The sequence below is a fragment of the Mytilus trossulus genome, chromosome 7, assembly GCF_036588685.1.
Source record: "Mytilus trossulus isolate FHL-02 chromosome 7, PNRI_Mtr1.1.1.hap1, whole genome shotgun sequence".
In the NCBI taxonomy this organism is placed as follows: domain Eukaryota; kingdom Metazoa; phylum Mollusca; class Bivalvia; order Mytilida; family Mytilidae; genus Mytilus; species Mytilus trossulus.
Genome location: NC_086379.1, coordinates 19,344,484 through 19,360,797, shown reverse-complemented (window position 1 = coordinate 19,360,797; position 16,314 = coordinate 19,344,484). Strand labels below are relative to the sequence as shown.

Sequence of the window (16,314 nt, the reverse complement as noted above, 5' to 3'; positions counted from 1 at the left end):
TTAAATCATCCTTCACAATTAATCCATTGATACAATTGGTATTCCAGAATAGAATGTTTTCCTTAGAGACCATCTTGTTAGAACGTCCATTTATCAAATAGAACAGTGAACTTAAAAATTTAGGACAGGGAATATCTTTATATCAATAAGATGAGTAAGCAATGAAGTTATTACTTGATTTTTCACAAAAGACTTCCTTGTTAAACAAGGTTAAAATCGCCATTTTCTACGTAAGAAAATGTCTCTACCAAGTCAAAAATATGACAGTTGTTATCTATTCGTTTGACTGTTTGGGCTTTTTATTTTGCCGTTTGATTACGGACTTTACGTTTTTGAATTTTCCTCGGAGTTCGGTTTCCACTGAATCCAAAAAACTATGTCTGTTAATATCGAAACTATAAACTCATGATTCATGAAATCTTCAATCCTTAACTTTGACAAAAACTCAGAAAAAAAATCCATTTTCGCCGAAATGTCATAAATAAACTTTCTTGCAGAAAAAAGTGATATGCAATTTTTGTCCTATTAATTTTTCTCAAATTTTACTTTTACTAAGGATTCTCTACCTACGGAATAGATTATCTTAGCTGTGTTTGACAGAACCTTTTGACTTTTCGATCCTTATCTTTTTAACTTTGTATACTTTATTTTGTCTTTTTAAAAAAAATATTGAGGTCTCAGTGCCTAGTGTGTCTTATGTAGAAAAAGTCATGTATAACGTATAAAATAGTAATCCTGGTATCTATGATGAGTTTGTTTAGATGCCTTTAAGGCTTAATTTATTCTGATCGCCTACCGAATTTTTCAATTATACCACTTCTCATCTAATTTATATCAATTATGCATGTAACATATACATTTCTGTCAAGAAAATGTAGAAATTGTCCTCTCAATTGATTTTTCATAAAACGTTATATTCTTTATATACAATTAGTAAATTGACTCCTGAATGTATCGAAACGTCAGAATAGTAGATCCATCCAGCATTTTAACCAGTAATAGCTTTTGAATTAATCGAATACTGCCGTCATTTAGACTGTTTTATCCATTCAAAAGCAATTAGATCGGAATCTAAACTTCTGTTCTATAGAGACTACAAAATCATCATCTTTCTATGAATAATCTTATTTGTTGTATATCTTGCTTTTTACATTATATCTTGATAGTCATTCAAAATCAATGAATATATTTCTTCAAGTAGATTAATTCGTTTCTAGTTAACAAAACCTTGCAAATGAATATATGCCTGAATTCAAAGTAACAAAACCCCTTACATCATAAACATAAAAGGCAAGGTAGTTAGTTCACTGTTCCAAACACTGCTATGTTGAGAAAGATGTTGACTAATTGTTTACACCAAAGAATATTCGAATAACCTATGTATTTTCAAAAATGTGATATTATAGTTTGTAAATTTTTGAAGTATAATAGAAAGACAAAGAATATGGGGTATCAATCCATGACACAAAATCAGTAAATTCGAAAAACCTAATGCAAAGGAACAGCGCTTTAATAGCTTTGATATGGATTAACAGTCGGATTTATTCGGTAGCCCTTGAAGAAACATTGGTATGTTTGATTAGGTTGATGGAATACAATGTAATTGATGGTATATAATGTAATTGATGGGATACAATGTAATTGATGGTATATAATGTAATTGATGGTATATAATGTAATTGATGGGATACAATGTAATTGATAGGATACAATGTAATTGATAGGATACAATGTAATTGATAGCATACAATGTAATTGATGGTATATAATGTAATTGATGGGGTACAATGTAATTGATGGAATATAATGTAATTGATGTGATACAATGTATTTGTACAAATATTTAAAAAAAAATAAGATTAAGTTGTAAGACCTTATGTGTAACGATTGATTGGGTGATTAGTTGTTATATTCCAAACTATGAACGTCTAATGACAATAATACCATGTATATTAAATGAGATATAAAATTTTAAGCAAGGATTTGTTTAGCACAGGGTCGACCGGAATAAAGGACCAGATTTCGGACCGACACTGGACAATTATGGTATATTCGATTGCGGCAGACGTTTTCCTTGCAACAGTCTCAAAGATCCTCAAAGTTTCATCGTGTCTGGCTAATTAGCCTTTAGAGGTCATGACATTTCAGTACACGCGTCATCGGATTTTAAGTTTTCATTTCGGCCGGCCGTTGAATCGAAATTATTTATCTCTTTCGTTTAAACGGCCGCACTCCATTATCATAAAATTTTCATGTCATTCAGGTACGCTAAATTTTAATACCGGAGTCGACCCAGTGGAATTTATGTTCAAGGAAGTGAGAGTTAGTTACCAAACCAAACATGCGACAACGTCATATATCTACAAGCGTCACAAATTGTAACAGTAACGTCTTTAACAGGTACAATGTTATGTGGGTGTGAAGTAATTTCACTAATGTGCCATAAATGTCTTTGACGTATATCATTGTCGTATATCCATTTAACATTTAAAGGTCCGAATTTAATGAATATTCATTTACGTAACGGACAAATCACCCTCACATGATTCCAGTGGTCACGTGCTGCTGAGTTGTGAATTGTGCGTCAATACATTAGAGAAGATCCTTATGAGCTACATTTCTTTAGGTAATATTATTGCTGCAAAATTCGGACAAGGGCAAAACGTTGCATGAAGTAAAATACATCCAATGGCTCTATTATAACCATGGTACCTTTGATAACTATTTACATCACTGGGTTGATGCCATTGATGGTGGACGTTTTGTTCCCGACTGTATCACCAGACAAGCAGCCACCACTTCGGTGGTGACATGAATATCAATTATATTGTCATTTTTATTTTACTGTTTGTAAAAGCATAAATTATAAGAAATAATAAGGAGTTTCTCATCCCATGCAAGCCGTATTTGGCACAACTTTTTGCAATTTTGGATCCTCAATGCTCTTCAACTTCATACTGTTTGGCTTTCTGACTTATTTGATCTGTGCGTCACTGGCGAGTTTTATGTAGACGAAACGCTCGTATGGCGTATTTTATTATAAGTCTGGTATATTTGATAACTATCTAGTTCTTAAGCACAAATTCAAATCCCTACCCGAACCGAAACCCAAAGTTTTGTTACCAATGAGACATATTATACGTAAGACACGAAGGATCGGAATGTAAGTTTAAAACAAAAATGTGTCTACATTTCAGTTTATCTGATGTGACCTTGACCTTTAACATATATAGTCCAAAATAAATGCCATTCTTCCTAACCATGTTTGGCATTACCGAACAAGCTTTGAAAAACAGTTGGATTCGGATGCTGTCCGAACTTTAGTCTATTAATATGGTTCAAGAAAATAGATTTGGAAACTACAGTTTTTGTCAAATATGTACAAAATGTAGTTTTTCGATTTCTACAGTGGCCTGGACCTTTGGGTTATTGAATAAACAGGACATTATAAAAAATAAATGTAAAATATTTTTTATAAATAATGTATTTTTTTGTTATTTTCTTTTAACTACACTTCAGTAGTTTCCACAACTCGTAGATTGGCAATTGTGTTTTTGACTTTATGCAAGTTCAAAAGTTATGTATGTTCTTGTTGAATAAAGCCATTTCAAACTGATTTTGACAATTGTTCGTCCGTTACACCACATTTTATATTCAGGGGATGTCGTTGCATAATGTTCATCATGCCTTGTAATTGTTTTTATCATTTATTAATTTGGCCGGACGTTGTTGTTCGTTTGAATTGTTTCACATTTTGAATGAGGGGAGAGTTGAAAGCTGACTATACGGAATTTTTGTTTTGAAAGGCCGTGTTCTACAGTTGCTTATTCTATATTTCAACTTGAAGTAAAAATTAAAACATCTTTAAAAGTATCATACCGATTTCAGTATTACTACAATATTGTAATTATTTACTTCCAAGATTCCTTTAGAAAAAATGATGCCAAAGTCGAACATATGTACTCGCAACCACTGGAATTTTAAATATTGATAATTTCGTTCAAAGCCATGCATAGTCACTCATTGTAATGGGTATTACATGTTTATCATTTCAGTAGTGACACTTCTAAAGAAAGTAGAGTTAATGTAAAGTCGACAACTAAGAAAATTTCTTAAGCAGACGCAATTGCATATATATAAGAGGTTTCGATTGATCACTTCTGTACCTGATTATACATATTATGCTTTCTCATCAAAAGTTATCTTACTTATAGTATTATGATAAATGAAATCATGTTATGATCACTAGTAATAACACTTTGGCGTCTATACAACCCAAGTCTTGTCGTTAACCTAATGAGAACGCCACGTTTGAAAAAAAAATCAATTGAAATTTAGTTTCGAATCAAAGACCAAAACAAAACTAAATTATATGCTCATAAGTATGACCAAAAAATTCTTATATATTTGCCTTAGTTTTTCACACTCCTTTCATTCTAAAAAAAAAACCTGCTTAATTGCCCTTTAAAGAAGAACATGTCATGTACTCGTCACAAAGGTTAAATTCGCCATTTCAGAATCTAAAGAACTATGGGTAATCTCATTATTCGTAAACCAAAATGAAAAATGCACGTCATTGGATGCATTTCCATTGTTAAGAACGTTTTAAACCAATCACAACGTGTTGGTGAACGCTTTTGAAAATGTTACCAGAATGCATTAAATTCTGAAACAGCAAATTGCAATGTTATATCAAAGATGAATATCTTTTGGATAAGGCTAGTTGTTGTTCTTATTCAATTCAACAAACATATCTGTAAAATGGCATCTTTTGGTAAAAGTGGTTATATTTATAAATTAACTGTTTAGAACAAACTTTTATTTTTTTTTAAATACTAAGGCTTTTCTACCTCAGGCATAGAAGAGGGACGAAAGACACCAAAGGGACAGTCAAACTCGTAAATCTAAAACAAACTGACAACGCCATGGCTAAAAATGAAAAAGACAAACAGAAAAACAATAGTACACATGACACAACATAGAAAACTAAAGAATAAACAACACGAACCCCACCAAAAACTAGGGCATAGATTACCTTAGCTGTATTTGGCAAAACTTTTAAATATTTTGGTCCTCAATGATCTTCAACTTCATAATTCTTTTGGCCTTTTTAACTTTTTTGGATTCGAGCGTCACTGATGAGTCTTTTGTAGACGAAACGCGCGTCTGGCGTATATACAAAATTTAGTCCTATAGTATCTATGATGAGTTTATTTTCAACTATGGCGTGAATTTTTCTATAGAAGTAACGTTTATTCGTTTGAGTGTTTCATTTTGAATTATCTCATTATCGTTGTATCCTATCTACAACAGCTTCGATTTGTTTGAAGAATAAGTATAGCTATATTAGTATGTAGACACTTAACTTGATTGGAACCTCTAAAGAAGCATGGCTGTTTGATTTGTAATTACGCGACTTAATGGATATTCGTAATAAACATATTCTTAATAGAGGTATCAGTTATGTCAAGGATTTTAGTTTTTTCACTATAAACAAGCTTTGAGATGGATTTATTTTGAGACATTCATGGCCTGTACGCTGCAAGAACTTTAAGATGTAAAATTATGATTGAGTAAATGTAAACATTTAACGGATTAGCTAACTGCAAGGGAGCCATGAGTTCGTATAATACGCAAATTGTTGCTATACTATAGGTTCATTTATCATATATTTAGTACAAAATACAGCTATTTTTTATATCTAATAAAGGTTCTTTTTTCCAGTCTGTATCACCTACCCTGTATCGCATACACCGTATCGCATGGCTAAACCCGTATCGCATACCCCGTATCGCATGGTAAAACCCGTATCGCATACCTTTTTTTTTTTTTTTTTTTTTTTTTTAACTAAAGTCAGATTTTTAGGGTTTGTTTTGCTTAAGATTTTTTTTTCTAAAAATAGGTAATTTTTTGGAATGACGTCATTGTTTGGTATGTAACGTCACGTACATCAAGTTTTCATATTGTATGTGACGTCACGAACATCAAGTTTTTACAACATATTTTTTGGCACACTCAATGCAACTATAAAAAATACAAAACACTTAAATATATACAATAATAAACAAAATATTTTCAAAACAACAGATTGTAAGGTAACCTATGTGCTTCGTATAAATAATTGAGCAGTTATTTTAAAGCTTTGAAACAAGACAAAAGCAGAACTGAAGGTAACCCAGTGCTATGGATCAGAAAACAGTTCATATACTATAATACTCTTCTGTTGAAATATATGATAAAGCGTATAATACATGGCAAAATCCGTATCACACGCCGTATCACCCTCGACCAATATCATCCCTCGGGCCTAAAGGCCCGCGGGCTGATATTGATTTCTCGGGATGATACGACATATGATACGGATTTTGCCATGTATTATTCTCTATTTATCATATATTTAGTACAAAATACAGCTATTTTGTATATCTAATAAAGGTTCTGTTTTCCAGTCTGTATCACCTACCCTGTATCGCCTACCCCGTATCGCATGGCTAAACCCGTATCGCATGGCTAAACCCGTATCGCATACCCCGTATCGCATGGTAAAACCCGTATCGCATACCTTTTTTTTTTTTTTTTTTTTTTTAACTAGTCAGTTGCTTTTGGGTTTTTTTTGCTAAAGATTTTTTTTCTAAAAATAGGCCTTTTTTTGAATGACGTCATTGTTTGGTATGTAACTTCACGAACATCAAGTTTTCATATTGTATGTGACGTCACGAACATCAAGTTTTTAAAACATATTTTTTGGCACACTAAATGCAACTATAAAAAATACAAAACACTCAAATATATACAATAGTAAACAAAATATTTTCAAAACAACAGACTGTAAGGTAACCTAAGTGCTTCGTATAAATAATTGAGCAGTTATTGCTTTGAAACAAGACAAAAGCAGAACTGAAGGTAACCCAGTGCTATGGATCAGAAAACAGTTCATAAAATATAAGACTTTTCTGTAGAAATATATGATAAAGCGTATAATACATGGCAAAATCCGTATAACAGGCCGTATCACCCTCGACCAATATCATCCCTCGGGCCTAAAGGCCCTCGGGCTGATATTGATGTCTCGGGATGATACGACATATGATACGGATTTTGCCATGTATTATTCTCTATATAATACGATATGGGTTTTTGTAATGTTGAAGGCTGTATTGTTTCCTATAATTGCCTACATCCACTATAGTTGAAACTCTTGTGGATAGTTGTCTCATTGCCAATCAGACCACATCTCTTAAATATTTTTTTATGAAAAGGAATGTATGTTGATTTTAAACAATAATCTGGTTCAGTAAAATTTGTTTTTATGTTATTACTACCAATGGTTCTGCAGATGGGTATCACCAGCGTCTTTTAATTCAGCTTATCAAGAATAAAATGATTCGCTGAGCGCAGCCTATAACGATCTTAGAGGTTGAACCATAAACAGTTGGGGTACATTTTGACACAATATTCAAGATTGATACCGTCTCAATTTGCATTGTGATGAAATTTTTTACATGATATAGGTTTCTGACACAGAATAAATGTGGTCAATGATCTTAATAATCTATTGCGCAATGTTGTGCATTTGGAGATTTCTTCTTGCAACTTTTAATTACAAAAGTAACTTTCACAATTAAAACATAAAGCTAAAACATCAATCTTCTTATCGTATCGAGTAAATCACAGTGTTAAAAAGGAACATTTCTCATCATCGAAAATTGGTAAAGGGAAAACAATAGATTGCATATGATTAAGCCATGAAATATTATTTCAAGATGATAGTTGAACGTATTACGAATACTTAACATTATTTTACAAGTACTGTGATTATGTAGTTATATGAAATATACTGATAATAATAAACATCATATCTCGGCGTGAGAGCTGTTAATTATGTATAAAAAGTCATACTATCGCTGCAAAAATGCTTAGTGAAAAAAGCTGCTGCGAATAGTTTTTGAAGTGAGAAATACATTCAATACTCCTTGTTCAAGTTTTATTAGTTACGTAGCATGGGGGTTAAGGGTAAAACTGGTAATTTATACAAGTGTATCGAACGCACATTTATACTGACGGCTGTCCAAACTTTCTGATTGGAACTTCCCTAGTGTTATTCGTTAATTTAAACTTTTGTATAAAACATAATAATTATTGTATATATATACATGATATATGAGTCGCGTGGAGGGGGTTCTACGAAATAGAAAATAATGGACAACAAATGTAAAGAATAGAAAAAATTGACCTTCAAAATTAAGAATTCGGAAATGAAGGAACACATCTAAACTGTGATATGTAAAGATACGCAAAACGTTCAGCTTTAAGCAAGACATACAAATTGATACAATGGATTACACATACACAATTGGATCGTGAAATGAGTAGCATACGATCATATAGAGTAGGAAAGTGCATAATATATTGACATTGATAAATGTAGATGTAAATGTGTAGAACAATTCATCCACACAATAAAATATTAGATTTATTATATGGTCAGTATAAGGAATTTATAGAAAGAAACACCTTTTCCGAGTGTCTCAACAATTTGTTCCACAATTTAATGTAATACCTTCAACTATAAATCCACACCTTTTACCTTGAAGACGCATTGTATGGTTATATTTATAAATTAACTGCTTACAAAATTTGGAATTGTTGAAATACTAAGGCTTTTCTACCTCAGGCATATATTACCTTAGCTGTATTTGGCAAACTGTTAGGAATGTTGGTCCTTAATTCTCTACAACTTCGTACTTTATTTGGCCTTTTTAATTTTTTGGTGGATTCGAGTGTCACTGATGAGTCTTTTGTAGACGAAACGCGCGTCTGGCGTGTATACAAAATTTAGTCCTGGTATCTATGATGAGTTTATTTAACCAATCACAGCGTTTTCGTATAAGCTGTTGGAAAAATATTCGTCCGTGCTAGGGCTTTGCAGCCAATCACAGTTTTTTAAATAAAGCATAAGTAAGAATACTTTTGATACTAAAAGGCAATATATCCCTTGTCAAAATACTAAATTTCGACTAGAACTATGTTGATATGTCAATAAGAAAAACAGTATCTCAAAACAGTCGTGCAGTAAATATTATTAATTGGTAAGCAATTGAATCATAGTCAAAGTGATGGAAAATAAATGTAATTGCCATTTATTGACATAAAAGGGAAACATTAAACGTTCTGATTCATAAAATAACATGTTATATTTGAAGTAAAAAGGAAATATTGACATATTCTCTATCAAGTGGCCAATGATTAAACTGTCGTTGTGTTCTACATCCATTGTTTGTCGTACTCCGAAACCTCGGTTCACTTCACATACCACTTATCTTCAAGCAAACATTATGTTCTCTATCTATATTTACCATGGGGTGATACTGTGTATTAGCAGTCCAACGTGGTTAAGTCTAGATCTGTTATATTATTTATTGCATTGCATGCAATATTATGTGAACAGACATATGTAAGTCTGTAATATACAATGAAGACGTACTAATTTGATAGTGTTTTCGTCGGATGAATACACGGTTACTTAACGTTTATGAATCAGAAAACATGCGATCATATAATATACATATTCAAAAAAGGAAAACGCTGCTCAATGTGAGCTTTTATATACTAACACGAACTAAAGTAATTAAAGACATGTCACTGCACCCGCCACCTGACCTTTATTCTGACAGCTAATCTGCCAGTCTTTGCTCTAACTACTTAGAAATAGGAACCATTTTCCAAATTCGTTAGTCTGTGGATGAACATATGATATAACCCTCATAAAACAACAAGAGTTTCATTATGAGTATGTGTAAACTTTCATTAATTAATATAATTCGAAACTCTTATAAAATAAGTGAGATGTAGTATGCTTGCCAGTGAGACAAACCAGCAAAGTGAGCTAACTTAACGAAGTGGTTGTAAGTGAGAAAACCCATATCGTCAGGTCGGCTATAACAAGCTCCGTCATGCAAACATATTTAACAATTCAAACGAGAAAACAAAGGGGGCATAACTTGTAACAAAACAATTACCGATAATGAAATATGAAATATGAGAGACATGAACCAACGCCAACCACTATACTACAAGCTCCGGAGCGGAAAAGACACATCCAGAATATGATGGGGATAAACTTGGTCAGTGGTGTAACAGCACAACATCAAAACTATTTAAAATTCAGTCGCATATAAAACTATAAACTCAAAACGGCATATGGTACGAGGCACAATGACCACAAACATAAATATAAAAGACACAAAACACCGAAATAAGAGTACTCGCACTTACAGCAATGATAGAAGTTAGCTCAAAGCTAGTTAAAAATATATAATATTCTCCCAGACTCAAGTATCTACCAGCACACATCGAACGGATTTCGTGTAATGACATCCGTTTGTTTAACAGAAAGTAGCGCTAAACTAAATATGCGTGCACTTTTCAAAAAATATGCATTCCTTTAATTGGAATCTAATAAATATTGTCAATATATTTGCATTTTGGTATGGATGTACCGGTTTTTCTCGAGAGAACACGAATAAGGTCGAATATATGTTCTAAACTACATGTATTAATTGTTTTAAAAGAGGGACGAAAGATACCAAAGGGACAGTCAAACTCGTAAATCCAAAACAAACTGACAACGCCATGGCTAGAAATGAAAAAGACAAACTATGCTATTCTAATGAAAGTGTTAGGTAAAAAAAATACATTTATGCAAAATCATTGCTTAACTTTCAATCAACATAAACACTTGTTCCTGTTCTAATTTGTTCTTCTAATTTTTTAAAATCACTTATGACAGAACAATGCACAAAAATATATATTTGTTGCAAATGGGACCAAGAAAAATATGTTTACTAGTCACAGGGTGAAAAAAATTATGTAATTTTTCCCATCTGAAAAGATTCGATATAAAATAAATGAATTTTGGTATAAAAGAAAGGATATCGGCTAAATATTCCATTTGTGACAAGATAATTTATGAGATTGAATACCCTACACCTAATGTGGTTGCTGTACGTTGCTCCAATTCCATTTCCGTTTTCATATAACCACTTAATTTGTTTTACAGTCCCGGAGTAAATGATCTTCATGGAAAACAGATTCGAAGTGAATAAAGCAAATATAGAAAATAAACGTCATTGTTTTTCATTTATATTGATGACACAGACCATAAGCCCAAACTCATTTTTAATAGTGAAAAATAGTACGTTTAATGATGAGACGTTCCTCTTATTAAATTTTCAAAACAATGATAAAATTATTTTTCGTCAAGCAAAGCAATTATTTTTTCAATTCAGAGAGACTCAAGTGTTATGGTTTTCGGATCGTCTAGGTAGCACCTAGTTACTCCATATATATTTCAATTGATTTACTGATTGATTGATTGTATATTGCTATACGGGGAAATTTGAACTGACATTGCAAAATGGTGGTTTAATGGATAGGGACAACATTTTTGCCTTGCAACAGACCACCTTTATGTGTACGTATATATGCCTGGACTCCCTAAATTAAAAAGTTGTTGCAAATGTTGTTAACATGTAGAGAGTGCAACTCATCAACAAGTCAAGGGATATTTTGTTTATTTCTGATATATTGCATTTCAATTCCATCCATAAAGCAATATCTTTGGTGCCCACTGTTTTAATGATTTCAATTATCAGTCGTAATCTAAAAAATTGCAATTGTTAGATTCTGATTCGCCATGATGTTTCGAGTTTCCCTTATTTGTTTCAGTTTTTAAATTTCTGGTACCTAACGATGGTCCTTCGGTAACACTTATCGTCCTCTTCGGTAACACTTATCGTCCTCTTCGGTAACACTTATCGTCCTCTTCGGTAACACTTATCGTCCTCTTCGGTAACACTTATCGTCCTCTTCGGTAACACTTATCGTCCTCTTCGGTTGAAAGTTTGATTTTTTCTAGTATTGACCTATATTCCGTGTGTATACTTAATTTAACAACTCGTTCAACAATTACCAATATATCGATGACTTGTGTATGAACAAGTTAATTCGGTTATAGTAACACATTAGAAACAACCAAGAGAAATCCGATGAAAAACTCTTAAAAACAATATATGATAATGTAATATTAATGGCGATGTCATTTTAATACAACCTTCTCTAAAAATATAATCAAAATGAATTTAAATGGTAAATATTGGAAATTAACTACTATATTCAATTTCCTGCGTAAACTAACGAATTGATTTACACATTGTAAATATGGGTTTTCTCTTACGATATGGTATCGTTCAAATTACTATGTTTCACCCACGTGTTTTTCGCAATTTTTGTATTTTATTCGCATATGGAGCGAGACTTTTGTTTGTCCGACAACTTGTCAAAGCTGACATTGACAGAACGTGAAAGGGAGAGATTTTTAAATGCTTGATATTCAAACTGACACTTTTGAATATTTTATTAAACAGGCTACCAACTACCAACCTACGTAATGAACTAGAGGCGATATCAAGTGGTTTTCATAATAATGCTTTTTCTTTTAGCAATAGATATAACAGAAGATGTGGTTGTGAGTGCCAATGAGACAACTCTCTATCCAAATCATAATTTATAAAAGTAAATCAACTATAGGTCAAAGTAACATTTAAGGTAGAGAAAAATAAAGAGAGGAATGAAATAGTTATAGATATTTCTCGCGTCATACAGAGTGTATAAAAACACGGAAAAAGTTATACGAAGTTTATTGCGCTCTCATTCTTTAAGGATGTACTTGGGTGAGGTTTTGGAATTTGTGTCAAATGTTCAGACTCCTTGGTGTTTTTTCCATACAATGCAATGTAAAATATTTTTGCCCCATAACACCCATTTATTTTTTCATATAAGACTTAATAGCTCATGAAAGGTGATTTACCAAAATTTGAAGATTCTTGATTTTCTTTCTTTTGTTTTTAGACCCAAATAATATTAATGCAATATAAGGTTAAAGTCCGAGTCAGCCTTTTCCCGCCATATTTTAAATCTCAAATATCTAGAAAAGGAGGTCCATGACCTATTAATATTTTTAGCTTATTTTTATCCTTAATTGATGCTCTACCAGCTTATAGTATCAATTTTAATTTCCTAATTTCTTAATTTTTACCTAACCTCACCTAAGTACATCATTAAGTACCATGTTTGAATATTTCCATGACAAGAAATACATACAAGATTAATAAATTACGGGGGTTAACATGTTTGCAGGAAACGAAAACAATGTTCAACATAAAATAATTCTCACAAATTAATTTCCGAATCCGTCCCGCTAATAGCCAAGACTACCGTTATATCAATTGCGTTTCCCGTAGATAATCACCTAATTACCTAACCTGATCCTAACCGGATATGATTGCCGATACGCGATATGTTCCAGGATATCGACACACGGTCACATGAAGAAAGAATTAGAGCATCGCAGATACAATCTTCGTATGAATCAAATCCTAAATAAATATCGGCTTTATGAGATTAATCAAGAGGATGAACAGAGCGAGCTTTGAACTATAATTGATGAAAGATTAACCTTTGGTAGAATCAGCATAATTTACTTATGAACGAAAGACGATAAAATTGAATTATCAATTGTATATCAAGCAATCATAGTGAACTTCCATGTTTTTATTATACTTATATCTCGTTATAAATTCATTTATTTATCTGATTGTTTTAATCGTCTTTCTTTCTTCTGGTTTCGAGATTATATTCAAAATTACACTGTTGTGGGTCAAGGTAAAATACAAGTGTGTGCATTATACAACGAACTCATAACATAAAATGCAAAACCTTTTAGTGAGTCTTATAATGTTGTTAGTGTATTTTGATTAACTAATATTGGCAAATATTTCATTCATTGAGCATGTTGAGAGGGTAAGAATAAGTGTAAACAAAACAGAAGATATTTAGGCAAATGGTCGTTAAGAACACACGAAGAACAAAAACGGGAATTTGTACTTCCATTGGGATAGGCTTCGCTGGGTTCGGATCCTACTCGACTAGTTACTGTTTTATAAAGTTACAAACAGTTGGTCCAAGTTCAAAATGCTTAGACAAGACATGACAAGAAACATATGCATTATAAAAAATAAATTGTGCCAAACTTCATAATAAATTATTGCTTACCTGTCTATGAGAATTGAAATAAAACAAGTAATGACATTCATCTTCTTACAATAATTGAATTATATGTGTCCCCCAAGGACCCACAGCCCCTTCGGGCTAGAAAACTTTCTATATATTCTTTATACAGCTGTGTGTTATTTTTTTATTCTCCATATGCATGTAGTTCTAAACTTATCTCAGTCACACTTGAACTGCGTGTTATAAAACATTATGATGGTGGTACCAAACACCTTGACTAAAATCAATTTTGCTTGTTTAAAATGTTTAATTTTCAACAAACATTTTCATTGGCAAAAAATTTTAATGTAAAAATTTCAAAAAAAACAGAACTAACACTCTATCGAAAACAATTCTTGAATTCTTGAATATACATGTAAAGCTGTTTGACAAACACTAATTTTGATCATTGAGAAGCTTAATACTTTTTGTTCCACCCTAAGCTGCTTAAATCTTTTTTTTTAGAAAGTTGTATATCATTTGTTTGTCTATGTTCTTTTCTAAAACGGTCAATATAAACTGGTGACAATAGACTCTAGATTATCAAATTAGTTGTATATATGTTGTAATCTGTATATACATTTGAAACAAGCTTTATTTTATATGCGTTGACCGTTGTGTACGACAATAAAGATTTATTTATTATAATTCAATTTCAATTGATAATTTTATTGTCGCCTCAAATCTCAAGGCCCTTCGGTGTCTTAAATTGGACTGAATAAAATATTCTTCCATCTTTATAATTCTTTAAAAAGTTACAGTCTAATCATATGTCATGTATGTGAGGAGAAAAAAAACCTTAAAGATGTCCTAGAAAACGATTTACGTTGTGCAGTAAAACGTATTGTTACGAAAGTCAGTTTTGAGTTAAGGTCATATTGTGGCGCGGTAAGATTAAGATAGACTGATTTTTCCATGACTACGAGAAAAGTCAGAGATCAACTAAGTGCCTTTCGTTCTAAAACAATAGCAAGCTAATTATTAATTTATAACGAGGTAATTAATTGTTGGCATTATAGATATAGTGAATCTTTTAAGTTGCACTTTTATACTTCGTATCGCCTAGTGATCAGTATTCATAGTTCTTTGTTTATTTATTTCTCACCTTTGCTGAGCCAAAAAATAAGATCATTTAACATGATTAAGAGTGCAGAATATCTATATCTTTCAAACTCCCACGCAATCTTTCATCTTTTAATGATTAAACGTGAACAACCCATGCGATAATACTTACGATAAATTCTTTCCCCTTTGTTATTTTTTGTGAATTCAGTTATGCATATTCTCCAAAGTCCGCTGTATGATTCATATAAGTATTTGCCAGTTTTATTCACATATAGTCCATTTGGAATCTCGAATGTAAGCCAATGATTTGTTCCTAAAGCCACAACTTGAATCAAAAAAGCAAATACTGTTCCTGCGGTAGTCCCAAGTAAAAGTTTCTTTTCCCATTCTAATTGAACGGCCATGATTTTTTGTGAGGAATCCTTGACGTCGCGAACTGATTTGTGACTGTGTTGCAGAAATGATATGCACGTGAAATGTAAATTGAATGCACGTGTGTGTTTGTCTATAGCGAGTAACACTACATAGCTAGCTGTGTCTATACACAATACAATTATTCACACACACCACCCATAATTAACACATGCACTGTCTATTTTCATTAATTATTCAGTTACTGGTATGACGATTAATAAGCACAATTAATCCTCTGGGATTTTATTTTTTAACATTGTATTTGTAGAAAATAAGCACTATAATACATTCTGATTGAATAGTTACACGTGTTAAATTATACACTGATAGTGGAATAATTTATCTCAGAATTATCACACGGTTCACTAAGATTTCTCCTACTACCAAGTCTGCCTATTGTTTTCTAAATCATCGAAAGTTTTTGCAGCGCTATTCTCCTCGATTCGATAAGCTATTATCTTCGCATGTTTTTGGATAGTAGTTACAATAGTTTACAATACTACATTAGTATCGAGAGGTTTGATTGAAAACAAACATTGCTTGGCTTTATTTCAAATTCAGTGTACATTTCACAGCAGCTGATTTTTATCAATGCAAACAAAGTAATCTTACGGTATGTTGATTTCCAACTATCTAATGATGAGTTGCTGTAATAAATTCTGTTTTAAGCCCGTCATCAGATCATGATTATTAAATAGCAGAAATTAAGCCATCAATTTATATGTT

General features: G+C 32.1%; 1 protein-coding gene across 1 annotated transcript in view; it reads right to left on the bottom strand.

The window, feature by feature from the left end:
* Positions 1-16,071, bottom strand: part of LOC134724764 (voltage-dependent calcium channel gamma-7 subunit-like) — a 44,519-nt gene extending 28,448 nt beyond the window's left edge. The window contains exon 1 of the mRNA XM_063587995.1: positions 15,344-16,071. Within this exon, the coding sequence (XP_063444065.1) occupies positions 15,344-15,578 (235 nt within the window). The 5' untranslated portion in view covers positions 15,579-16,071. The remainder of the gene's footprint in view (positions 1-15,343) is intronic.
* Positions 16,072-16,314: the final 243 nt, after the last annotated feature.